Here is a 26,749-nt window from a genome sequence, read left to right as displayed (position 1 = left end):
GGCGGCCATCTTCACAAGGTAAGTAAGAAGTCACCGGAGCGCGGGGATTCGGGTAAGTACTATCCGTTTTTTTTTTTAACACATGCATTGGGTTTGTCTCGCATCGAACGGGGGGGCTATTGAAAAAAAAAAAACCCGTTTCGGCGCGGGACAACCCCTTTAAATAGGTTCTATTATTTTTTTGCTGCGGGTTATGAAAAAAAATAAATTTCACTATTGTGCAAATTATCTTTATGGCGCTCACCGTGCGGTATAAATATCATGTGACCTTTATTCTATCGGTCCTTATGGGTATTACACCAACTTTTTAGAGGGTTTACTATGTTTTACCACTTTTGTACAATATAAACCCTTTTTTTTAAAGACTTTTTGTGGGGGCCGCACTCCAGGACCAGAGTGTTTTTATTTTTCAGTTGTCATCCCACAACTGTTTCTTGTGGGATGACTCACAGCTTTTGTTGATACCATTTTGACACAAGTTTGTAATTATTTTATTCCTGTTTTTGGGAAGCAAAGCGATTAGAAAACAACTTTTTTTTAAGATTTTTGTAATTTACTGTGCTGGATGATTGTGATATTTTGAGGTGCAGGTTGTTATAGAATGTGGTGATACCACTTATATGTGTGTGTGTGCGGGGGAGGTTGTCTTTTTATTTTTTCAATATGTAAAGCCTTGTGTAAGGGGAAATGTTTTTTAATTTTTTTCTGTAAAAAAGTGTAGGGGCCATGATCAGCAAAGACTGCAGCATCTGCAGGGTTCAACAGCGTAGGGGTGTAGAGGAGTGATTAGATAAGCAAGTCCTCTTCTTTTCAGCCTTTCTCTGGGAAAAAAAAAACATATGTGATAATCAGAGATGAACAGAAATTACTGTCACCCCTCTCCTGGGGAGGGACGGGGCAGGAGAATTATAAATCTTCTCTGCAGCATCTGGTCTCCCCTCTCCCCCTCTCCTCTGCACACAAGGACTGAAACAACAGCTGTTGTTAGGGGTCAACCCCACGACCTCTTGTACTCCAGTCAGTAGCTCTCCCTAGTGAGCTATCCAGCTTGCCGAACAAGTTCTCCTGCAAACCTCAGCCTTGTTCCCTGATCCCAGTTCTCTAGATCCTGCCTCCTGGTCCTGACCCCACCTCTGTCTTTGATTGCACTTTCTATATAAGCCTATTCCTGCCATGCCCTAGGTGCGAGATTATTTTGCTCCAGAGTCTTTGATCCAGCTTCCATTTGCCTGCTATTGCAACAAGACTTCTCAATACCAACTCCTGACTTTTCCGCCTGACTACGTTACCCACCTCATCCATTGTACTGCAATTGAGACTCCCTCTTACCCACTCCTGACTTCCGTCTGACTACTCCCTAGTGCCCTGCATGGCTCCTACTCCCACGGCTCCTCTCCAGCGCTGCTAAGACCGTACAGCTGTAAATTCAGTATTACAGACTAAACTTCAAACGGCTGTAGCTCCATTCTCTAAGGGCTGCAGACGTGCTTTTGGTGTTATTGTAAGGCCAAGAATCTTTGCTTTAAAAAGTGATGCAAACAAACCAACAGCTTGTCCGTAGGCCTGAAAGAACTACAGATGTAGAATAATCTCTGTTCATCCAAAACTGTAATGTCCTTTTCCCCCAGGCCAAAACTGCTGGCGGGGTTAAGTATGTGAACCATACCAGCAACAGAAGAAGGAAAATAAAAGACTAACATAGAGGCATCTCATTACACAGTCCAGGACAAGTGTCCATTATACAAGAACTAGCTGAGAATGCAGCATCCAATAGGGTGACCCCGGACGCTGGGCTTATGTTGAGGAGATGGGAGGGTAAGATGCTGGCTTGTCATGGCGGCACTTACCACGCTGCCTCCCGGAGGGACTCACGTAGCCTCGGCCAGGGCAGTGCTGGGCCTCTTCCGGACACCCCTAGCATAGGGATGCCCAATAAATGGTAGAACATGGAGAGGAATGGACAGTACTGAGCCTTGTATGCTGGAGATCCATGCTGGGTAACTGGATTTGCCCTCCACTGTCTTAACATATATAAAGTGTATTATACGAAGGCTGTTGATGGTTAATATATGAAGGATGCAAACTGAGGGTGGATGGAGGGAAGCCCTCACTAGTATCACACTCGTCCATAGAGATTCCACGTGGACACAAAAATGAAGATTGGGACATAGACTCTTCTACAGAATCCCGTGACTTGTAGTAGAATGATGAGAATTGCTTTATTACTTGGTTCTGTACATTATAAGTTACAGATATCGGAGCACTGAGGCTGTAATAATGAGAAGTGTCAGCAGATAGCAGGACATGTTCACGTTTCCACTGCATTTTGTAGTCGGTTCAGGGATATTAGTTACATTTTGGAAGCTGAGATCTGTTATGTAGGACTGTATCCAGCTCTCATAGGAGGTCACCAGCGTGTACACCCCTGGACGGTTGGGTAAGGCACATCCGTCTCCAAAGCTTACAACGCCAGGCTGGTACCAGATGCCATTGACGTTACACACAAGAGGTCCTCCGGAGTCCCCCTGAAAGACATCATCTCTTGATTAAACTTAATTGACATATACATTTTTCCAACCATACTAAGCAACTACTGTATATGTGGTACTATGTAACTATTGTGAGGTACTGGGCTGCGTAGTGGTGGACGGTCGCTACGTCGCCCCTAGGTTCCGGTACTATGCATAAGGGGACTGGAGGAAGGTCATGTCCCGCTCTCCGAGACGTAAGAAACCAGGAGCGTAATGTGGACTCCAGCAATGTGGACTCCAGATCTATTCTTTAAAAATACGGGCCTGGTTTTTTTTGGAATGGATGGCAGGTTGGTAGTGGGGCTGTCCATTCCACCTCCTCCACTCCAGGGTATGGATGAGCTCAATCAGCCCAGGTGCTGAGGCTGAGCCAGTTCTAGTGTGCACATAAATAGCAGGTGCATGGACACAGAGGAGCTAAGATGGCTGCTAGACCCTGGCAGCCTGTGTGACCGGCTTGGCGATAGAAGCCCTGCTGGGCGCTGCACCTGCTAAGTGCGACCTGATCAGGCCGGGATGGCCTGATAGCTGGATTGTGGACTATTATTTGTTTGCCTGAAGCTAAGGTTGGACTTTTATGTTGCTGTTATAAAAATAAACGCAGGTCGCGCCTGCTTTTGGACTGCATCCGCTGGTGTTCCATCTCTGAATATCTTGAAACCCGCATGCTACCAAGCTATCCTCCCACACTATGTATGGACTTATGGAGCTCTATACAGTGTGTAACAATATATGGAACTGTGTAACTATACATATGTAACTATATACACTCATTGTAAAAACCCAATCTTTTCCCTGGGAAAAGCTAGCTGGATGGCATGAAACTTTCTTTGTCTGATTGTAACATTGATATGAGCAAGTGATTACAATATCAGGGAAAAAGGGTCATTCTTGTAGGGAGGTTGTAGTACCATGTTGTACTGCCTCTAGCTTGGATACAAGATATGATATGGGTGGCATGGAGGCTCTAGTACCCTGTTGTACCGCCTCTAGCTTGGATACAAGATGTTATATGGGCGGCTATGGAGGCTCTATTACCTTGTTGTACCGCTTATAGTATGGATACAAGATGTAATACTGGCAGGCATGGAGGCTCTAGTATCATGTTGTACTGCCTCTAGCTTGGATACAAGATATGATACTGGCAGGCATGGAGGCTCTAATACTCTCTTATACCGCCTCTAGCTTGGATGCAAGATGTGATAAGGGTAGCATGGAGACTCTAGTACCCTGTTGTACCGCCTCTAGCTTGGATACAAGATCTGATATGGGTGGGCATGGAGACTCTACTACCCTGTTGTACCACCTCTAGCTTGGATACAAGATATAATATGGGTGGGCATGGAGGCTCTAGTACCCTGTTGTACTGCCTCTAGCTTGGATACAAGATGTGATGCAAGTGGGCATGAAGGCTCTAGTATCCTTTTGGGTATCCTCTACTTTAGATACAAGATGTGATACATATCGCTCCATATTTGCTGTAACTGAGCCTCCAGATCATGCAAAGATGTAGGCTATGAAAGTTGTCGTCCCAGATTGTTCCATACATGTTCTATTGGTGATGAATCTGGTGACTGGGCAGTTACAGAAGTGTGACAATGTTGTGAGGGCTCCTGTGACCCCCTTATGTGTATGGCCGAGCATTATCCTGCTGTCTCTTGGAAGTCCTACCACAAGAGGAACACATGTGGCTGCACCATGTCCTGAACATATTGCTGAGCAGTTATTGTCACTTGGGGTGACTGACTATCATATGTGATGGCCCCCCAGACCATCACACCAGCAGGGGGCATGTGTGTTTGTTTCTCCAGACACGAACACAGCCTTCATCAGTTTACAAACTAAACGTGGATTCTTCAGTGAAGACAACCCAGTTCCACTCCATAGTAGTCCAGTTTCATTGTTCTTGACACCACTGCAAACGGAGGCGACAGTGGTGTCAAAGGCCGTACTTGTAATGGGGGCCGTGAGACCAAATGTCATTCAGCCAAGTGCCTGGAAATGATCCTACAGACACAGCAGCCTGTAATGATAGCACCACATGTCTTTGGATGGCGGACAACAAAACAGTTGGAGCAGCTAATACCTCTCGGACGATCAGATGATCCTCTCTACTGGTCGTCTATCGGGGGCGTCCTAACACTGGTTGGCCTTGTGTGCGTGCCCTCACACATCTACTAGTCCCAACACCTCCTAACAGTCAGAATGGCCAAGGTGGCAGAGAGTTCAGCAATACGACCATCCAGCTTCTCACATCCCAATAATGCGCCCCTCTCAGACTCTGGTAACGGGGTGAAATCTCTTCTCTGCGTCGTAGAGGCGTCTAGTGGTCAACAAGCTCTACACAAGCGGAAGAAGAGGTCACTACACACAAGGGGCCTCCGAGAGCCTTTTATAGGCCAAGGGGAAACCACTATTAGGACCTCCGGTGACAAGACCGTTCATCATTACAGATCTGCCTGAGATGGAACCGCATGCCGAGGTTTGCCTCAAACTGACAATTTCTTCTAGGGGCTGGATTGTTTTTGATGAACAGTGTGTAGGATAACTGCTGTTTTTCAGGTTTAGAAATGTTTTCTAATGCCCAACACCCCCCTGGTGTGGATGAGTTGGTTCGACCCTGAACCTCTGGACATTGATAAGAAAACCCCAGGCATTGAGTTAAAAGGTTGATATCAAAGGGGGGGGGGTCACCGCAGGCAGTCTGCAGCACATGGGGATCTAAGTGGAGGTGGGCAGATATTCTGCTGCAGGCAAGAAAGCTGCTTCATACTGGCAGGTACCATAAGTAATAGTAATTAGTACCCCATATATATATATAGTTAGTGATGCCTGTAAACTATAGTAGAGTAACAGATACTTTACTTTCCATTCACTTTCAGTTTCTTTGCGCAGAGCTAGTGATCCCATCTCTGCTACATCTAGTGTTGCTAATTAGGGCCCCTAATCACTATGATTCTCCGCTCGTGGACAGGAGGCTGCGCTTTCCATAGCAACGCTATGAAAAGCACGCACTGCGTTACCCGTGGTCGTACTATCGCCGCGAGTAACACAATGCACGATCGCCTGTGGACTGGAGTCCTAGTTCTTCTATCTTTGGTGTGTTGGCCACAAATATGACCCATTGGTAGCCGCTATGTCTTAAGCAGTTCTGGTTGATCATACCTGGTTATATCCTACTCACGGTGTGATCAGTGTATTAGACAGGGACCAGTATAGTGATAGCGACAGATCAGGTGATCGCTGGCCCATATGGGGAGTAGTGGTCCGGTCACATTGGTAGACTAGATAGAGTTAAGGACCTAGTGGCGTGTAGTTAGGCTTGCTGTCATCATCTGCCTTCCTGTTTGATGATTGTCGGATGAAGAAACTTCTAGTCATCATCATCCTCACTTGTCTCCTGACCTGCAGCGGATCGTCCTGTTCTCTCTGAGGAATCCTGCATCTTCCACCAGCTACAGGGGCACTGGCATCAAGATCCATCTGAGGTATTGTGCATGGGACTCCCTGCACATATCTCTATCTATCTATCTATCTATCTATCTATCTATCTATCTATCTATCTATCTATCTATCTACTATCTATCTATCTATCTATCTATCTATCTCATATCTATCTATCCATCTATCCATCTATCCATCTATCCATCTATCCATCTATCTATCTATCTATCTATCTATCTATCTATCTATCTATCTATCTATCTATCTCATATCTATCTATCTATCTATCTATCTATCTCATATCTATCTATCTATCTATCTATCTATCTATCTATCTATCTATCTATCTATCTATCTATCTATCTATCTATCATATATCTCCTATCTCTCTATCTATCTATCTATCTATCTATCTATCTATCTCAGTTGCTGTGATGATATTTATTGTTATATCAGTATATTGATGTTGTATAATGTGAATATAGAATTGGTTACCTGTTCATGGTAATGAAGAGGTAATTCTCAGTAAGAGATCCTTGTTATGTCAAAGGCTCTGTCCGGAGTGGAGGCTACACCTACTCTTCCACTCAGCGGAGGTCTCAGTGTCCCATATGTGTTAGTGCCAGGGCCTATTGGGAAGGATTATTAGTCATACCCTCCCCAACCTCCCCCCACACCCCCCACCAGTGTTCCAAGTGTATACAAATATATGTGTACCAATGTAACTAAATGTAAGGAACTGTGTAACTATCTATGGAACTATAACGTATAGGGAACTATCAATAAATATATAAAGTTGTTACTAAATATGGAACTAAAAAACTTGTGTATGGAATTTTGTAACTATATGTTTAACTATGGGACTATATGACTACATATGGAACTATATATAACTGTATAACTACTGTATATATGGAACAATGTAACTATACATAGAACTGAGTAAATGAATGTGGATCTATATGGAACTAGGCATGTATATAACTCTCTACTCTTAGGGTTTATTCACATAGCCCTCTGCTGTCCGACACAAAAAGTGTAGTGGCCCACAATTGGGGTGTCTTTGGATGAGGTGTGCGTGCCATGTGTGTTGTATTGTTTTGCGTATTCGGGTCAGTCTGTGTTTGTGCTAACAAGCTTTGTGGTGCGCGTCTGTCTCTTCTAACGTGGTGTCTGTGTTGTGATTGGAGGGTTAGCCAAATTGGGAGGTGGAATCGAGAGTAGAGAGTTGAGAGATGTAGTCGGTGGAGGAGGACGTGTCAGTGAGTGGCTGGAGCTCTGATGCTTCTGCTTGAGCAGAGCCGCGGACCTATCTCACTTGCCGTGGGATGTGTCCCCTCTGGGGACAGAAGCTCAGAGTTTGTATCCTGCTGTTGGAGGAATTACCTAGTAAGCAAATAAAGGCAAAATTGTGAGTTTTCAACCGTATCAGGAGTTTACCCCCAGGGATTGTCTATCAGATAACAGACTGAGGACACCTAAATGACAGGAAGAAAGAATGACTCCTAGAAAATGTGTGTGTGTAACAGAGTTTGAAAAAGAAGGAAATTTGTCAGAAGTGTTTTGTCAATGCAACCTGTTCTTGGAAAATCAAAGTTGATTATGTGAGTAAACATAAACTGCATGCCTCTGGTTTAAAACTAACCTTTGTTATTTGCAACGAGTGACCGTTCGCTGGAGCAGAGGCACTGGCGTCACGTAACACACTGTTAAGAACTATTACCACTGTTTGTACTTGCCTATTTTTGCACTGCGCGAGACCGAGCTGGGCCACATTCCACCATTGTCCGGAGAGATCACAGAGTCACCCGTGACAACCATCTTGAAAACCCCATGGTCTCCCCTGCAATGGCCAGCCGCAGCTCAGCACATGAATACTGAGATTCATAGTCTCACACATTGAAAACAGACCAAATTTGGACATGCTGTGATTTTTTTCATTGCATGGTGCCCTGATATAGATCACTATAACGTCAGCTCAGACTAAATCTCTGGTCCATTTGGTCCAAATGCCATGACTATCAAAACTATATATTCCCACAGGAAATAAAGAATAAGGTGATATTTTCCATTCCTGGCACAGCAAAGGTAATTCTCAAACAGTAGAGCGGTTGGCAGTCAAGCAATTCCCTACAGCGGTATCTGAAGTCAAAGTAGCCGTAAGATGACTGGCTATATATATTGAAATAATATTATAGAGAATCACTTGACTGTCAACCACTGAAATGCCAATATTGGAGAGAGAGTGAGACAAGTACTTGAGCGACAACCGCTCGAATGGAAATTTCGCAGGGGGGAAAGAGAAAATTGCTTCACCAACAATAGCTGAAATGGCAAATTTTATGGGGGGAAGTAAGAGAGAGACAACTGCTTAATCGACATCTGTTGAAATGGCAATCTTTTGGTGGGGGGAAAGGGGGAGGGGGAGACAATTGCTTGACGGACAACCGCAGAAACAGGAATTTTTCTGTGGAGCCACAAACCAACTTGATGTATTTGTCCTAGGACATTTAAATGATCGGCCGGGCGGGTGAATAGTGACCTTCACTATCTGTGGCAGCTGCATAGATTCAATAAGCACTGACGGCATCAGATTCAATGATCCTGCGCAGGTGCTGCTAATACACTCCACACTGCGCATGCTCCACATCGCCCTCCTATTCCGGGCCTATCCACTGAGACAATGCAACAGGGACCGGACCGGAGGTAGCTGCAGTGGGCATGAGGTCGGCAGAAGAGTCAAAAAACACTCACATCCAGGAGAGCGGTTGGCGCCTATTGACAAGGTAAAACTGACGCTACGACACTGCAGAAGGACACTATACATCTAGGGCAGCTGGCTCTTCTTCAAGTAATACATAAATTTCCTGGAATTCCCCTTTAAGTAGATGACAGTCTGGGTCCTCTCTGTTCTGCATAACATATGGAGATCCCATTAGAGCCCCTCTGCATTAAGGTTGACCAGCGGTGCCCAAAACATTTGCACACAACTGTAAGATAGAATGCTTACTGTATATATTTCTACTACTACACATTATGGCGGATGGAATATTTCCTTGGGGACTCACCTGGCAGGAGTCTTTCCCTCCTTTTGAATATCCAGCACATATCATGTTGTCATAGATGTCGATGCTTGTGTCTATGTGATACATGGTGTTACAGGTCTGGTGGTCGATCAGCTGGACCATCACCTTCTGAAGAGTCCTCGGATTCTGCAAATTCACTGAGAACATGAGCAGTTACATTACTCAATCACAGTATGTTCTCAGGGACACTTTAAACCTTGTCATATCATAAGGGAGAAAGCTCTGTCCATGTTCAGAGCCTCGGCCATAACTGGAGCCGCCACTAATGTCTTACTGATATCACAGCTGAAGTGGCGGCTGGAAGAAGGATCTCTGTGGTCAGTAGAGGAAAGTGTGTAAGAAGGAGAGAAGAACTCAACGGTTTTGTTTCAGTGTTGTAGAATGAATGAAAGGAACAACTATGAAGTAGATAATAATCTCAGTGATACCATCAACATAGCCATCATTCTCATCATCCTCACCATTGTTATCATCAATAACTTCAGAACGGCCGGTGATCTGGGGATTATTCCAATTGCCAGATTGGAGGCAGGAAGGAATTTTTTCCCCTAAATGAGGAAAATTGGCTTCTACTTCAATGTTTTTTTTGCCTTCCTCTGGATCAACATTAGGGGGTAATAGGCTGAACTGGATGGTCATAGTGCTTACATACTATAGTAGTATTGTTATAATTATCATCATCTATTTCATTATCACCATCATTATCATTGTTCACATAAATCACTATTATCCATATCACTACCATTATTGCTACTGTTATCACCCTCACCCATATAATGTACACCACCACCATTAACCACATCATCACCATTATCCATATCATTGCCATCATCGTTCTCTACATCACCATCCTCATGCACAACATTTTAATCACCATTAGGCTGCATTCAGACGAACGTATATCGGCTCAGTTTTCACGCCGAGCCGATATACGTCGTCCTCGTGTGCAGGGGGGGGAAGGCTGGAAGAGCCAGGAGCAGGAACTGAGCTCCCGTCCCCTCTCTGCCTCCTCTCCGCCCCTCTGCACTATTTGTAATGGGGAGAGGCAGGACGGGGGTGGGGCTAAGTGCTGCGAATTAGCGCCGCCCCCGTCCCGCCTCTCCCCATTGCAAATAGTGCAGAGGGGCGGAGAGGAGGCAGAGAGGGGGCGGGAGCTCAGTTCCTGCTCCTGGCTCTTCCATCCTTCCTCCCCCTGCAGATGAGGACGACATATATCGGCTCGGCGTGAAAACCGAGCCGATATACGTTTGTGTGAACGCACCCTCATCCACATCACTGCTATCACTATTATCCATATAATTCCCATCATCCACATCATCCCCATTATCAAGATTCACATCACCACTATCATCACCATTAGCCACATCACCATTATCTGTATTATTTCCATTATCACCATTATAATCATTATCCACATCATCACCTTATGCACATCACCCATATCCAGTCACAGGAGTTTAAAAGGGGACTTGATGCCTTTCTGGAGAGGAAGGATATTACAGGTTATAAATCTTAGGTTAATTGTTAATCCGGGTATACAGGCAAGTAGGAACTATTAGAGGTTGATCCAGGGATTAGTCTGACTGCCATTAGGGAGCTGGGAAGGAATTTTCCCCCAAATAGGCTAATTGGCTCCTGCCTCTTGGGGGTTTTTGCCTTCCTCTGGATCAACAACATAGGAGGATAAACAGGCTGAACTAGATGGACATTGTCTTCATTCGGCCTTACATGTTACAATGTTATATCATCCCCATAGTCATTGTTCACATCACCACTTTCCACATCACTACCATCATTAGGATTATCCATATCACTACATCATCACCATCATCATATCATTTCAATCATAATTATGATCCACATCGCCACTATCCATATTATTGCCATCATCACCATCGTTCTCATCATAATCATTATCCACATCACCACCATCGTAACCTTATGCACATACTCATTCATATCATTCTGATCATCACCATAATCCACATTACTACCATAATTCATATCATTCCCATCATCGCCATTATCTATATCAGCTCATCAACATTAACCTGAACACTACAGAATTATTTAGTGCTCCTCACCATCTGTTGCAATATTCCCCCAGCCGGTTACCCAGCATTCCATGCCACAGGGGAAGATAACGGAGGAAGAGGGCAGACAGATGGGCATGATATACTTGGTGAAGTCAACGGAAGTAGAGAGCTTCAGTAGTGCGATGTCCCACTTGTCCGCTGTAGGAGAGTACTGGGGATGAATTAGAAGTATCTCCAGACCACGCAAGACTTCATTAGAATTTCTGTCTTGGAGCTTGTAGGCACCCAGCAGTATTTCATAGTTTTTAATGTTGGAATCACTGTATAAGATTCATGAAAAGACACAAGAACACGTTACATCCAGTGACAGCATCTCAGGCCACGTACTGATGGTGACCGAGACACAACCCAACTACACAGTTATCATGGAATGTCCTTCTCCTAGTACATTGGGATTGGCCACGATAATGTTTGTAGCTCTGTTCTCTCTGCGGGGGATGGTCATAGGGTTGGAGGGGGGGGGAGTCCTTTTGGAGTTCGCATCTAGTTATAGTTTTGTATATTTAAACAAATAAAGAAATAGAGAACAACAAGGCACATACATAAACCAATGAGCAGGACACTTGTCTCCAGAGATGTGGATGACACATATAAACCATCGAGCACAAGATAGATCTACAGAGATGTGGATAAGTGAACCTACCTTGTAAAGCAATGGGCAGCACTCAGTACCCACTGAGATGTGATCAGGGAGCCTCCACATATGTGGGTGTTATAGTAAAGTACACTGACTTGCCACGGCCATTCTCCATGCAGAGCATCTGTGCCACCAACTATGCGCTCAGTAACCTGCGGGGATCCACAAACAGAACTGGCATCTGCTGGGATGAGAGTGGCTGGAAAAAAATATGCATACACATCAGTAGTACATGGGCCCAGGCATCCAGTCATATCACTGAAGACTCCCCAACAATGGTCATTCAGTTTACTTGAGATATTTGCCTTTTTCCCCTATGTTGTCTACACACAATCATACTGGACCACAGAAATGTGTCGAATCCATGTTTTTTTCTCTTACTTTTTTGTTCTTGTGTTATAAAAACTGAAAAATGTGAAGGGTGCGAGTCCAGGGAGCTAATGTACCTGAGTTCCGGAAGCAAATGGGCCTGAGTCAGGGAGCTGATGGACCTGAGTTCAGGAAGCTGGTAGACCTGTGTTCAGGACGAAAATGGGCCTGAGTCTGGGGAGCTGATGGACCTGAGTTCAGGGAGCAAATGGGCCTGAGTCTGGGGAGATGATGGACCTGAGTTCAGGAAGCAAAGGAGGCTGAGTCTGGGGAACTGATGGACCTGAGTCAGGGAGCTGATGGACCTGAGTTCAGGAAGCAAATGGGGCTGAGTCTGGGGAACTGATGGACCTGAGTCCAGGGTGCTGATGGACCTAAGTTCAGGGAGCTGATGGAACTGAGTCCAGGGAGCTGTTGCCCTGAGTCCGGGAAGCTGATGGGTCTTAATGTTGTGAGATGAGAATGAGAAAAAATTGTTCTCATATATCTGTATTTTTCTAAAGCATTTGACACCGTGCCGAATAATAGGCTGATATATAAAATGAGGCAGCTCAGATTGGGCAAAAAGATGTGTATCTGGGTAAAGAACTGTCTCAGAGATAGAAAGCAGCGGGTGGTAATAAACGGTTCATACTCTGATTGGGCCACCACTGCTAGTGGGGTGCTACAGGGCTCAGTACTAGGCCCCATTCTGTTCAATACATTTATCAGCGACCTGATAGAGGGGCTGCACAGCAAAATATCAATATTTGCAGATGATACAAAATTATACAAGATAATTAATACAACGGAGGACAATGTACGGCTACAAATGGACCTAGATAAGACGGGGGCTTGGGCAGAAAAATGGCAAATGAAGTTCAATGTTGATAAATGTAAGGTTATGCACATGGGCAGCAAAAACGGATGTTACCAATATACTCTAAATGGGGTACTGCTAGGGATAAGTGATATGGAAAAAGACCTGGGGGTACTAGTGCACTGTAGACTTAACTGGAGCAATCAATGCCAGTCAGCTGCTGCAAAAGCAAATAAAGTATTGGGGTGCATTAAAAGAGGTATAGGGGCGAAGGACGAGAACATTATCCTCCCACTATATAAGGCACTTGTCAGGCCTCACATGGAATACTGCGTACAATTCTGGTCACCGGTGCTCAGAAGAGATGTTACAGTGCTGGAGGGGGTTCAAAGAAGGGCAACTAAACTAATAAATGGAATTAAGGGACTGGAATACCCAAAGAGGTTAGCAAAATTGGGATTATTCACCCTGGAAAAAGACGACTAAGGGCTCCGACACACTTGAATTTGCGTTTTTTGTTAACGTGATTCTCATAGGGCCTTTCTAATGTTAAAAATGCAACACACCAAAAACGCAATTGCGTTGCAATTTTAACATTAGAAAGTCCCATTGACAATCGCGTTAACAAAAAACGCAAGTGTGTGGGAGTCCCTAAGGGGCAACCAAATAACTATGTATAAGTACATGAGGGGACGATACAAGGATCTCTCCCAGGATCTGTTTATACCCAGGACTGCAACGGTAACAAGAGGGCATCTGCTACGTCTAGAGGAAAGCAGGTTTTATCACCAACACAGAAAAGGATTCTTTACTGTAAGAGCAGTGAGATGGTGGAACTCTCTGCCTGAGGACGTGGTGATGGCAAAATCCATAGAGGAGTTTAAGAGGGGACTAGATGTCTTTCTAGAATGCTATAATATTACAGGATATAGAGATTAAATAGATCCGGGTCTTGAAGTCAGGTAGGAACTTTCAAACACTGATTCAGAGACTATTCTGACTGCTGTTATGGAGTCAGGAAGGAATTTTTCCCCCTAAAGGGCTAATTGGCTTCTGCCTTATTGTTTTTTTTTTTTTGCCTTCCTCTGGATCAACAAGGGGGTTGGAAACAGGCTGAACTAGATGTATGTTATCTCCCTTCAGCCTAATATACTATGTTACTATGTTAGTGGCCTCTCGTACATCAAAAGACCTGGGCAGATGCGAGGGAGGAAAGGGGGAATTAATATTGAGTCCACTCAGCTTTTCCAGGGCCCTGAATGACAAATTGATATGGCTAGTTGGGGCATACTTAATCAATATCTCTATATCACAATTAGATTGTTAAAATGAACATCTTAATACTGCTATAGCAGGCGTAGATTTAATTTTGCGTCCTTATGACAGTCCAAGTTGCACCAAATGTATTACAAGGTGCGACCTTTTATATATATTTGCCATTTTTTATTCCAACGAACGACAGTTGTGTGAAACACCAGTCTTAAATGGGCTGTCCAGAGAGGTGACATCCTTTTCATCCAGACCTTCGGCGTAAGAGCTTTCACTTTCCGCCCACTTGGTTATGTGGTATGGATCATTTCTGATAGGATGATAGAGAGGTGCAGAGGTTCCGTGTACTCAGGTGGGAACTGTAAGAACTAGACACAAGGTGAGGGGGCGACAAGATGGAGAGCGATCCCAGTGAGACTCAGCCTTGAGATACAGCATTGTAGGGAGGGAGAGATGCAAGAGGAGTGTGGAGTTGGTTGAGGGAGCCTTGTGAGACATGTCCTGGAGATTCTATGCCTGCTAGAGCGGGACAGTAGCACAAGAAAGGAGGGAGCCTGTAACTGAGAAGCGCAGCCCCATAATGCATCAGAACTGGCTGAAGGGACGACAGCTAGAGAGACTGCTACAAAGTCCTCATTGTCCTGCGGCTCTGTGCATTGAGGTATCCCCAACAGACATCCAAAAACATTTTACCTACCCTACGGTACCAAACACAATGGAGATACGTAAGTGAGGTGGGCCCTCAGAAAAAACTGATGTGTGCACATGGATAGAGGCGCAGGCCTGACAGTTCTAAATACATGAGCTTGAGCCAATGGCAAGGAAATACATATTCATCCACCAGTTGCAGACAAATATTGCACATTTGCATTACTCTTGGACTGTGTGCAGGTTATCGCTACTGCTAGGTTTTAGAACTGAGGTGTATTGCTGAATTTTGTGATTTTGTTATAATATTCTGCACATGTAAGAGTTGCACATATCCTTATTCAGGTTATCCACCATTTTGATAATAACTTCATACAATATGTAAGCCTGGTGTCCACATCATACTCTGGTTCCCGTGTCACCTGCCACCACTGCCACAGTGTCACAGGCAACAGAAGGACCACAGCGTGAGACCCCCTTGTTGGAACCAGGCTGAAGTAGAGTGCTTTATTATACAACTGATAGAACAACATGCACTGGGAAGGATTGCAGTGTCGGGGAAGACACAAAAGGTGTAGAAGTTACTACCATGTTTCCCCGAAAATAAGACAGTGTCTTATATTAATTTTTGTTCAAAAAGGTTTAACTCTTTTACATGTATAGCTGCCTGGAGACTATTTAAATTGACTTTTTTAATTAACTGTTAGCTGGGCTTAGTTTTGGAGTGGGGCTTATATTTCACGCATCCTCAAAAAGCCTGAAAAATCATTTTGCATCCTCAAAAATTCTGGAAATTCATGCTATGTCTTATTTTCAGGGTATGTCTTATTTTCAGGGAAACAGGGTATTAGCTAAAGAACAGTGGATATAGGGAAGCGCTGAAGAAAACTCTATTGTCTCAATATTTAAAAACTGGATCTAAAGATAATAATGCCACTAAAAAACATGTAAAGACAAAAGAAGACAATGGACACAAACCTGCACAAAGCCTGGTCTCCAGGGAGTGAGTCAAGTCAATGAACATCATAAACTTGTCAGCTATAAGCCAGTGCTGTCACAGCTCTAATGAGGTATGTTGCTCATATGCATTGCCCATATCCTTGTGCTTTGCTGCCATCTAGTAGCCATTGTTATTTGTTTTATGATGACCTATTGCTGTAAATTATCCTAATGCCTTTCTACATACAATAAATCTTGTTATTTGTATAGCGCCAACTTATTACGCAGCACTTTCAGGTAATTTATTTATTACCCCTCCAACAAGCTGGGTAGTCATTTTACCGACCTCGGAAGAATGAGTCAACCTTGAACCAGCAACCTGAACCATGCGGGGATTGAACTGGCAGACCTTTGACTCTATGGACTTCACCACTCAGGCACAGTGAAATAAATGTCTTAACCCCTTGGTGACGGAGCTTTTTTGCTTTTTTCCATTTTCATTTTTTCCTCCTCCCTTTTAAAAAACCGTAGCTCCTTTATTTATCCATCGATGTCGCTGTATCAGGGCTTGTTTTTTGCAGGACGAGTTGTATTTTTCAATGGTGCTATTTAAAGTACCATATAATGTACTGAAAAACTTTTTAAAAATTCGGAGCGGAGAGAAATGGGAAAAAAAACGACATTCCACCATCTTTCGGTGCGTCCTGTTTCTACGGCGCACAAACTGCAACAAAAATGACCTGATGACTTTATTTTATGGCTCAGTACGATTACTGCGATACCAAACTTATATAGTTTTTTTTTTTGCTGTACTACTTGTATTTTTTTTTTAAGATATTTAATTTTTTAAAATTAGTTTCTGTCTCCATTTTCTGTGCACAATAACTTTTTTATTTTTCTGTCGCCATAGTTGTGTGAGGGCTCATTTTGTGCGGTATGTCCTGTTGTTTCCGTTGGTACCATTTTCGCATACAATTGACTTTTTGATCACTTTTTATTACATTTTTTCTCGGAGATAGGGTGACCAAAAAAGTGCATTTCGGGCGTTCTTTATTTTTTTTTTCAGACCACGTTCACCGTGCGGGGTAAATAATACATTAGTTTGATAGATCGGACTTTTACAGACGCAGCGATACCAAACACATATTTTTGGTTTATTATTTTGATTTTTTTATTGCAAATATGGCAAAAGGTTTTTTTTTAATTATTCTTTTATTACTTTTTTTTTTTAATACTTCTAAAACTTTATTGATATTATTTTTACACTTTCTTTTAGTCCTCCTAGAGGACTACAACCAGCGATGGTTTGATCGCTCCTGCAGTATGGCGTAATGCTATAGCATTACATCATACTGTTTTTTGACAGGCAGTCTATCAAGCCACCCCACGGGGATGGCTTGATAGGCAGTCTGCTAAGGCAGCCCTGGGGCCTTTCAGAAGGCCCCCGGCTGCCATGACACCTGCACAACTCCCCCGATCTCACCGCAAGGGTACGTGCATAGATATGGAATTCACCTATCTACAATTGCTTGTACAGACTTTGTGCAACACCCCAGAGGGGTGACCCTGGACACCTGGCTAACGTTAAGGGCTGGGAGGGTGAAGTGTTGACATGTCATGGTGGCCATGCTCTTGTCTTGGAGGGATGACACGCTGCCAAGGCCAGTGTAGATTGCCGTCCAAGCTTTGACACTCCTTTGGCTGGGAGTGCCTATAAAGGGGATGAGGGGGGTTGTAGTAGATATCACTCGTGACGCCACTGTTCCCACACACTGTTAATCAATGCGGCGGAGCAATAAACACAGAGACTTGTGTACAGTACCTCGGGTGCTCAGGAATGGTTAGGGCCCGGTATAACTTTACTTGAAAAAACTTTGAACAACAGGTACTACAGGTATCACTCACTTGTAGCAGTTACAGGCTAGAGCACAGACTTATGGAGGATACACAGGAACAATACGGCCCTATAGTGCACGTTATTTATATGTAGCTGGTCCTGGAATTGGGAGCACTCCGGAGCAAGAAAAGGGGTAGGGGTAACTCCACAAACACTCTGGCAGACAAAATCACTCAAGAAAACGGCTTAGCCTATATGCACCCCGCACAACATCCATGTGGGTGTCACAATTAAGTACCTCTGTGCGGGGATCCTAATGGCAGACGGCCGCATAGAAAAAACCCATATGTTGTGAATAGGTACCTGTTTTAGTAAACTGGGGGTAATGCGCTCTCTCTTTGGAAGGGACTCACTCCTCTCACATCCACTATCCAGGCGCTATGGGTAGTCGCTCTTCTTCCTCCATCTTCAGCAACATGGAAGCTAAAGGTGCTTCCATGCGGCTCTGTGTTAGCATTCTGTAGCAGGCAAGATGGAAGACCTAACCCTAACACAGATTGAAGAAGTCCCATTCCCACTCTCACTTTTATAACCTCACTTTTACCACATGACACAGTAAGAATAGATACATTCAGCAGACAGAGCTGGCAGGCAATGATTATATGGGAGTTAGGCCTCCTTCCCACGAGCGTGACGGGGTCCGCCGCGTAATATTACGCTGTGAAGCCCGTCACGGCGCCCCCCAGAGCCCCTATACTTACCTGCGGGAGATAGCGTGAAATCGCTTCCCCGCCCACCGCCGCCGCGTCACCGCCCGTCACCGCCCACCGCCGCCGCGTCACCGGCCGTGTCACGTGCATGGCCGGCCGCGTCACGTGACGCGGCCGGCCGCGTCATATGGCGTCATATGACGCGCGGCGGTGGGCGGGAAAGCGTTTTTTCACGCTATCTCCCGCTGGTTACAGCGGGAGATAGCGTGAACGGACGGCTTCCATTGACTGCAATGGAAGCCGTCAGCGCGTACAGCCCGTCCTCACCCGCAGAAAATAGAGCATGCTGCGGGTGAGGACGGGAGAAATCGCGGTGCGTAATTCCGCGGTGGAATTACGCATCGTGAGCATTGTGCTATTAGGTTCAATAGAACCTAATAGCAGGGTGCAACGCAGCGGATTTTTGCCGCGAATTTACGCGGCGTAAATCCGTTCGTGGGAAGGAGGCCTTAACCCTTCAGATGCTGCAGCTGTGCAACACACATATAGAAAATGACATGACAGCTTTGCACAGTGCATCCATATAAGACAAAGCATGTATGAATTATGGACAAAGAGGGACCAGTATGGTGTTCTGGGACACTACATTTGTCCTCACTCATCGGAGCTCTCTCACATGGACATCGCTGGCAGAATACATTAAACAGAATCTGGTAGTCTACATCTTCTCATTCTTGAACCGCAAATGCCACATGGAGCTACTGATGGTTTTTTGTCCTTTGGTTACAGCTGAGTCTTAAAGGGATTGTCTGCTGTGGCAATCAGCTGAGATCATTCAAGGATGCAAAACATTAGACATGGAGCATTACACAATGGTTCCTCAATAAATAGCCATCTGTGTAATGTATAGATGTGCCAGGTAGACCACAATGGAAGCTACTCTTACATAGTGGCTCAGAGATGGGAGTCCTGAATGAGGGATATACTGTACCTTTAAGATGTCCATGTTCTAGAATAGGTCATACAGACAGAGGACTCTCTTCAGTATCAACTTTTATGACTTCACAATTCCATATGTTATAAAAGTATGACTTGTGGGACCCAGATCTCAGATGACACTTCTAGGGTACAACTGGCTGCTCAAATTGACCCACCATGAAGATTAAATCCCTCAGAAAATGCTCTCCCATCCAGTCTCTCTTGTAGTTACGATAAAGGAGTGGCTGCGACTGAAAGTTCTACCTGTACAATAGGTACATATACCTTCCGTTGAAGGAGGTTAGATTTTTTGAAAAAATCAGAGATGACATAATGTACTAAATACAATGTCTTTTCTTTTAAATAAAAGTGCCATAGTAGTACCCAATACCCAGTAGGGAGGAGGATTCATGGATGGTGACAGGGTTGGCCTGCCCCACCAGTAGATACTACATCAGCAGGTCCTGGATCTGATGTAGTGGCCGAGAACAATGGGGCCCCACCATAGAAGAGTGTATGCAGTTGTCTATGGTCTTATCAGTGTTTTTCATGTTTCAAGAATGATGTGTATTGCATAACCTGCAGCACTGAAAGAGTTAACTGTGTGGTATGTGAGATGACTGTCTGGGTTATGTATCTTTTTGTCCGTCACCTGACTGTGCTTGATACATGTTAATGCAAGCTGTGTGTAAGTGAGTTCTGTTCTGGACCTACGAGAGAGAGGCATGTAAGTCTTCAGAATGTCCACACAGGTACCTTCAACCTGTGTGGTACAGAATGGAGGAGGCTGAGAGGATGGCCTAATGACTATGGAGGACTACTACTCCCAGAGGTTCTGCAGCATGTTTCTGTCCATGAGTGTGGACTGGTAGAGACTGAGGGAGAGAAGAAGGTGTGGTACCGGGCCAGGCCGTTACCTACCACAGTGCTTGTGGTTTCTCCTGTCACCCTGTGAGTTCTCCCTGTCACATCACTTGTCAAGTTGCGGTCAAACTGCTGCTAGTTGTGAAGAATTCTGTTAACCAATGTTCTAGTAAAACAACCGTTTCCGGAGGCTGTATCTTAAAAATTATCCGCGTGTGTGGATTTACCCCGCCAACTAGGAATTCCTCCACGGAAGCTGTACGACAGAGGGTTTACTCCGCCATCTAGGAATCCCCCACTGCAGAAGAAACGGTGTCATCACAAGTGACACAAAGGACTCAGGTAATCCATTATTGGGTTCCCATTTATTAACCTGCCCTCGGCCCTTGGACGTATCACTGGTTACCCTCTGGGTGGAAGATGTTACAGCCACTGTGACAATGCCAAACTCTACAACGCTGTCTCCTAGGCCGTGGCCCGCTTCTCGGATGCTGCACTGACCCCATAATAGGCTTCAGGATCATATACTCTGGTGAACTCAATAAACTCCAGTTTGACACTGGATGGTGGTGACTGTTGGTGCTTGTTGGTCATAAGCAGTGATGAGCAATTAGTGAAATAATCGATTGATGTCGAGATCAGGCGGATTTCAGGAAAAATATTGTGAACTGGAACGGTCGATTCCGATTCCCAATAAAGTCAATGGGAGTAAAAATCGGGTTCACTAATTTGCCATCCAGAAGGTCCCCAATGCAGCCAAAAGCCACCAAATTGCATGAGAACACAGACATACATCTGGGGAACACTGTACTCCTCCCCAAAATTGGTCAAAATAGTGAATAGTGGTGTGGGGATCAATTGCTGCACAGGGGTGTCACTGAAAACAAAGGAAGGCCCACGTAGGCTCCACTAGATTACAAATTGTGCCAAGCAAGGCAGCAGGTGTGCTGCTTGTTTTAAAAAAAATGTCATAAATTTTATAAGGAAACATTTTGCGAGTTCAGCACAACACTCAAGCATGGACCTTCTCCAAGGAAAAACTGGAGAGCTGGAGAAGGAGAGCAGCAGCAGTTCCAAAACCACCACCAGCAACAGCACCTTAAGGGCAGCGCATGCTCCTCATGGGAACATGAGACCTGCAGCTCCACATTTACATAGTGACAAATTTTTCATTTGGGTGGAAATAGTGGAAGTAGAGCAACAGCATAACGATCAGCAACAGCAGCATATAAATCTATGCTCAGCCATACATGAGTAAAAAATGCCAGTGTGCTAACTAATCAGTAGAATCTGCCATGGGGTGCAGAGGTCAGGTGAAATCCACATCGGGTTCATTTTTATAAATGTCAGGTGATCCACATTGTCTGTGAAGATGCATCTGTAAGTTATCACACCCCCAACTGTGCTGAACATCCATTCTGACAGCACACTGGCAGCGGGGCAGGCAAACACCTCTACAGCATGTTGTACAAGCTTTGGCCACTTGTCCAGCTTAGAAACTCTGAAGTCAAAGGGGCTAACGCCATGTCTGCAGGACACCTGAATTGCTGGTGAGGGGAATGTCCACTGTGTCTACAGATAAGAAAATATGAAGAAGAAGAAAAAGAAAAATAAGACTGCTTCTCTGAAGACAGAAGGTAGAGTCAGTGAAGACCATAATGTTCAAAGTGAAGAGGAAGGTGAACAGCTGTGTAGAGTTCAAGAGGAACTTATCCAGATGCGAGCTAACATGGATATTCTTTTTAAGACCAAAATGTTTGCAGGAGAAGCATGTCAAGCTGCAACTGAAAGCTATCAGAAGCAGGTGAAGGAGGAAGCTGTCAGATTGCATCTAGTTGCAGGATAGGCCAAGAGACAAGATTAGCCAATACTGAATCTGATCACAGATTATTACTAAAAGAGCGAACTGCTCAGTGCAAGCAAGATGTTGAAGAGATTTATGCGACCCTTGAAGGGTAGAGGAAGAGTCTGCACAAAAAAATGTGATTCTCAGGAAAATTCATGAGCTTGAATCACAGAAAGGTGGAATACAGGGAGACCTGGAATTGGTGAGAGCGGCTCGTAGCAAGGCAGAAAAACAAAACAGGGGTTTAGGGGAAGTACACGTATCCCAGGAGCTTAGACAGAAATATGCCCCAGCTGTAGAGGAACCGGAAAGGGAGCGTAATGAGTAGCTCCAAGCAAGACTACACATGGAGTAAGCCCTCGGAGAAAAGGCTGAGTTAGAAAAATGCAACAAATGATTGTGCACGGAATGGCAGGATGCTGAAAAGTAAGGTCTAGAACTGGAAAACCCCCAATGTGTTCCAACAGCAAGGAGAAGAAATGAAAACCAAAAAAGTCTTGAAGGCAGAAATTGCATGAGATACAAGAACAGCTGAAGGATTGCAAAAGAAAGTTGGAAGACACTAAGGCAGTGATGGTGAATCTTTTAGAGATTGGGTGACTAAACTGCAACCCAAAACCCACTTATTTATCGCAAAGTGCCAACACATCAGGGGGCGGGGCTTATCACGATGTATGATATTACCTCCGTCGATATAAAAACGACAGGGCTGTTTCAAAATAGTCAGGGAGAAATGCTCTGTGTTTTTTTTCCTAGCTGGAGTACTGGAGTACCATTGGTGCGTACCTGCAGCTGATTTCATAACATCCGGCGCTCCACCTCACCTTCTCCAAACACTTCTGGGGAGCGCTGACAGTGGAAAGCCTTCAGAGGAGGTGAGGGGAGTGCTGCACAGTATGAAATCAGCTGTGGATTTTGACTGCCTTTTGGATGCGGAAATGCTGTGTAATTTGCCACAGAAATTTCTGCTGCAGACATTCTGTAGCATTTCCGCTACATGCAAACATACCCTGAGTCAGCTTGAAGTATGCTGCTATTTGCAGAATGGCTGCAGTAGTAATAGTGACCCCCACAGTGACTTCAGTGGTAATATTGACCCCCACAGTGGCCTCGGTAATAATAGCGTCCCCTATATCAGACCCAGTAGTAATAGTGACCCCCACAGTAGCCCTAGTAGTAATAGTGTCCCCTATATTGGCCCCAGTAGGAATAGTAACCCCCACAGTGACTTTAGTGGTAATAGTGTCCCCTATATGGCTCCAGTAGTAATAGTGTCTCCCACAGTGGCCTCAGTAGTAATAGTGTCCCCCACAGTGGCCTCAGTAGTAATAGTCTCCCCCACAGTGGCCTCTGTAACAATAGTGTCTCCCATAGTGGCCTCAGTAGTAATAGAGACCCCCACAGTGGCCTCTGTAGTAATAGTGTCTCCCATATTAGCCCCAGTAGTCATATTGATCCCCACGGTGGCCTCAGTAGTAATCGAGTCCTCTATATCGGCCCCAGTAGTAATAGAGACCCCGACAGTGGCTTCAGTAGTAACAGTGTCCCCTATATCGGCCCCAGTAGTAATAGTGTCCCCCACAGTGGCCTCTGTAGTAATAGTGTCTCCCATATTAGCCCCAGTAGTCATAGTGACCTCCACAGTAGCTTCAGTAGTAATCGTGTCCCCTATTTCGGCACCAGTAGTAATATTTACCCCAATTACTACTGGAGGACATGCGAGTTTGAAAAACAAAAGCGTGAAGATTTGTAGTGGCCCAGAGCTGGGCACTAAAAAAGATATGTGGGTACTTTTGTTAGAGGGGTGTATATGACTTTAAAGTTGTTCAAGCGAGCTTGGCAACCAACCTAATTTGCCTGACAACCACTTTTATACCAGATTTGCTGTCAGAGCAGTGAGGACAAGTGTAAGCCAGTGATTGGAGGATTACCTCACCGCACGGGTTGGCTTTGTGAATCCTGTTAGAGAGAGTGTCAGTTAGGCTTTATTCACATGAGTGTTTTATCGCGACCATCTGAAGCAGTGGATTCCAATGCATTTATTCAGATAGGCGATTTTGTGGTGCGTAAAATCAGCCATCCAGAAATGTCCAACATATGAAATTATTTATTGAAGACCTCTACAGAAAATAAATTGTTCTTATGTTTATCTGGTCATCCTGTCTTTTGGAGTTCCCTTCTCACCACCATTACACCAGCACTGAAGTGTACCACACCGCACTCTAGGGGAAAGGACCATTCCCAATATTATTTTATTTTTACCATTTTTTCTTATTATTTTGCCTGGTGTCAAAAACTTGACAATTATTACCACCACACACTGCCCGACCTCGCGGGTAGCTCCAAAAACTGCCAAACTTAGATATTTTTTCTTTCGGTTGCCGCTGCGTCACTTGTGTGAGGTAGAACCATGGAGTCACTGCAGCCATTTTGCTACCACCTCATAGCCCCTCCACATTTTTCTGGCGCCAGCGCACCGCAGATTGGTCATGTCCTATCTTTCTCACACGTAGAAAATCTACATGCGAAAAAGATAGGGCAAGTGCTATATTTTCTCTGCTGAATTTTCGCGGCCGCAAAACATGACAAAGTCACGTTCGTCTTTTTTAACCCTGAAGAACAGGTCCCTGAATCAGCTGAGGTGCAATCTGAAGAAAGTATGTAAGAGTTAAATGAGGTCCAATCAACAGAAGTTATTCCTGTCCTAGGTAAAGAAATTGCATAAATGAATGAATGTGCCTTGGGGTTAGATGACATAAAGACTAAGGGCTTCTTCACATGGGCGTATTCGTCATCAGTATTTTGTGAATTAAAACCTCGACTGCAAATAAGGACAAAGGAACCATACCTCAGCAACACCACCTATTGCATTGCAGCAAATCAATGTCTGACCTTTTATACAGGTCTGTAGGACAATCATTGATAAATTGAGATCCAAGCCAGAATCCATACACAGACAGCTGTTTCGGGTTCTTTGCCCCTCATCAGTATGCAGTAGGATTCTGGTTTGGTTGGTGAGAGGCCTGTGATGTGGGTACGAGAAGGGTAACATGACTCCTTTAGGAGAGCACCCAGAAGGTGAGTGAGGAGACTTATAAGGCTATTTATATTCCTCTGATGCATAAAATGATATCCCAAGCTAGGGTCTTCAACTCCAGGGATTGAGAATTGGGAAAAGAACTACCTGGCTTAGGATGCCCTTGACAGACCACCAGTAGAAAGAATCATCTGATCATCCGACAAGCATGAGCAGCTCCAACTGTTTCATTGTCCGCCATCCAGAGACAGTGGGCACCAGAGATAGGCCGCTGTGTCTGTCGGAACCATTTGCAGGCACTTGGCTGAAGAACATTTTGTCTCACGGCACTCTTTACATGTACTAGCTTTGATACCCACAGTCACTTTCATGTGTAGTGATGTCATGAATGATAAAACTGGACGCTACAGAGTGGTTGTCTTCAGCGATGAATCTAGGCTTAGTTTAAGCACTGATGACGACCGTGTTTGTGGCTGGAGACCTGTGGAGTTATAAGCTGCAGGATACCATACAGAACCTGTATGCCTCCTTGCCCGCCTGTATCACACCGTGTATCGAAACTAGACACAGTCCAATACTTGAGCCTCCATGCCGCCCATATCACATCTTGAATCCAAGCTAGAGGTGGCCCAACAGGGTACTGGAGCCTCCATGCCTGCCCATATCACATCATGTATCCAAGGTAGAGCTAGGGTACAGGGTACTAGAGCCTCCATGCCTGCCTGTATCACATCTTGTATCCAAGCTAGAAACGGTACAACAGGGTACTAGAACCTCCATGCCCACCTATATCACATCTTGTAACCAAGGTAGAGGTGGTACAACAGGGTACTAGAGCCTCCATGTCTGTCCGTATCACATCTTATATCCAAGCTAGAGGCGGTACAACAGGGTACTAGAGCCTCCATGCCTGCCGGTATCACATCTTGTATCCAAGCTAGAGGCGGTACAACAGGGTACTAGAGCGTCCCTACAAGGGGTCAGTTTTCCACAATAAATGATGCTTTTGCTCTGATATTGTAATCATTTATATCAATGTTACAATCACACATAGAAAGTTTCATTCCACTCCGAGAACTTCTAGGTGAGGGATTGGTTTGACCATTAGCGTATATGTAAAATGCTTCCAGCCATTAGTCTTAGGGTCCATTGACCTCTGGTTTCCTTAGTTATATCTCATGTGAGATTTTCCTTCCTGGAATACCCTACATAATATTGGTGATATACAGTATCTCATAGATAATGCCATATTTGCTACCTGCAGATATGATATATTAAGAATCCCTTACCGACACTTAGCACTACCAGCACGTAGAGCAGCTTCTTCTTCATGTCTTCCCAGCTGATGATCACTTCACTGTCTCTACCTGGAATGTGAGCGGTTGACTCCTAGCAGCTCGTCAGATACAGGAGGTGTCCTCAGGCACTAAAACTTTAGTAGTTAACTTATTAATAAGTTAACTTATTTGATTTTTTCCTGTTTTTATCGCCATAATTGTGTACTTTGCAGTTGGCATTTTTATGACTTGAATCTTTCACACCTACTTTTATTCCCTTGGGTGAATTAATAACTCCAACAAGATATTAAAAATGTTAATATAGGAAGCAAAATCTGCATGTCCAACCATGATTCGTCCTGGGCAGAGTATTAAATGCTGT

General features: G+C 44.6%; 1 protein-coding gene across 1 annotated transcript; it reads right to left on the bottom strand.

Annotated features, from left to right (window-relative positions):
- Positions 1-2,206: 2,206 nt before the first annotated feature.
- LOC136577215 (serine protease 27-like) lies at positions 2,207-26,446 on the bottom strand. Its single transcript, XM_066577018.1, has 5 exons — positions 26,380-26,446; positions 11,801-11,993; positions 11,146-11,417; positions 9,044-9,198; positions 2,207-2,525 (listed from the first exon to the last, which is right to left on the bottom strand). The coding sequence occupies exons 1-5, from the start codon at positions 26,420-26,422 to the stop codon at positions 2,247-2,249; spliced, it is 942 nt and encodes a 313-aa protein (XP_066433115.1). The 5' UTR covers positions 26,423-26,446; the 3' UTR covers positions 2,207-2,246.
- Between the last annotated feature and the right edge of the window lie 303 nt (positions 26,447-26,749).

This window comes from Eleutherodactylus coqui, chromosome 8 (genome assembly GCF_035609145.1).
Source record: "Eleutherodactylus coqui strain aEleCoq1 chromosome 8, aEleCoq1.hap1, whole genome shotgun sequence".
In the NCBI taxonomy this organism is placed as follows: Eukaryota; Metazoa; Chordata; class Amphibia; order Anura; family Eleutherodactylidae; genus Eleutherodactylus; species Eleutherodactylus coqui.
This window is presented reverse-complemented; position numbering and strand designations above follow the sequence as displayed.

Excerpts from the sequence above, each read along its gene's own strand:
- LOC136577215 (XM_066577018.1), bottom strand. The coding sequence starts at position 26,422 with ATGAAGAAGAAGCTGCTCTACGTGCTGGTAGTGCTAAGTGTCG. Across the intron at positions 9,199-11,145 it reads GGGGAATATTGCAACAGATG|TGAATTTGCAGAATCCGAGG; the intron begins GTGAGGAGCACT and ends TCATGTTCTCAG. Across the intron at positions 2,526-9,043 it reads GAGGGAAAGACTCCTGCCAG|GGGGACTCCGGAGGACCTCT; the intron begins GTGAGTCCCCAA and ends GATGTCTTTCAG.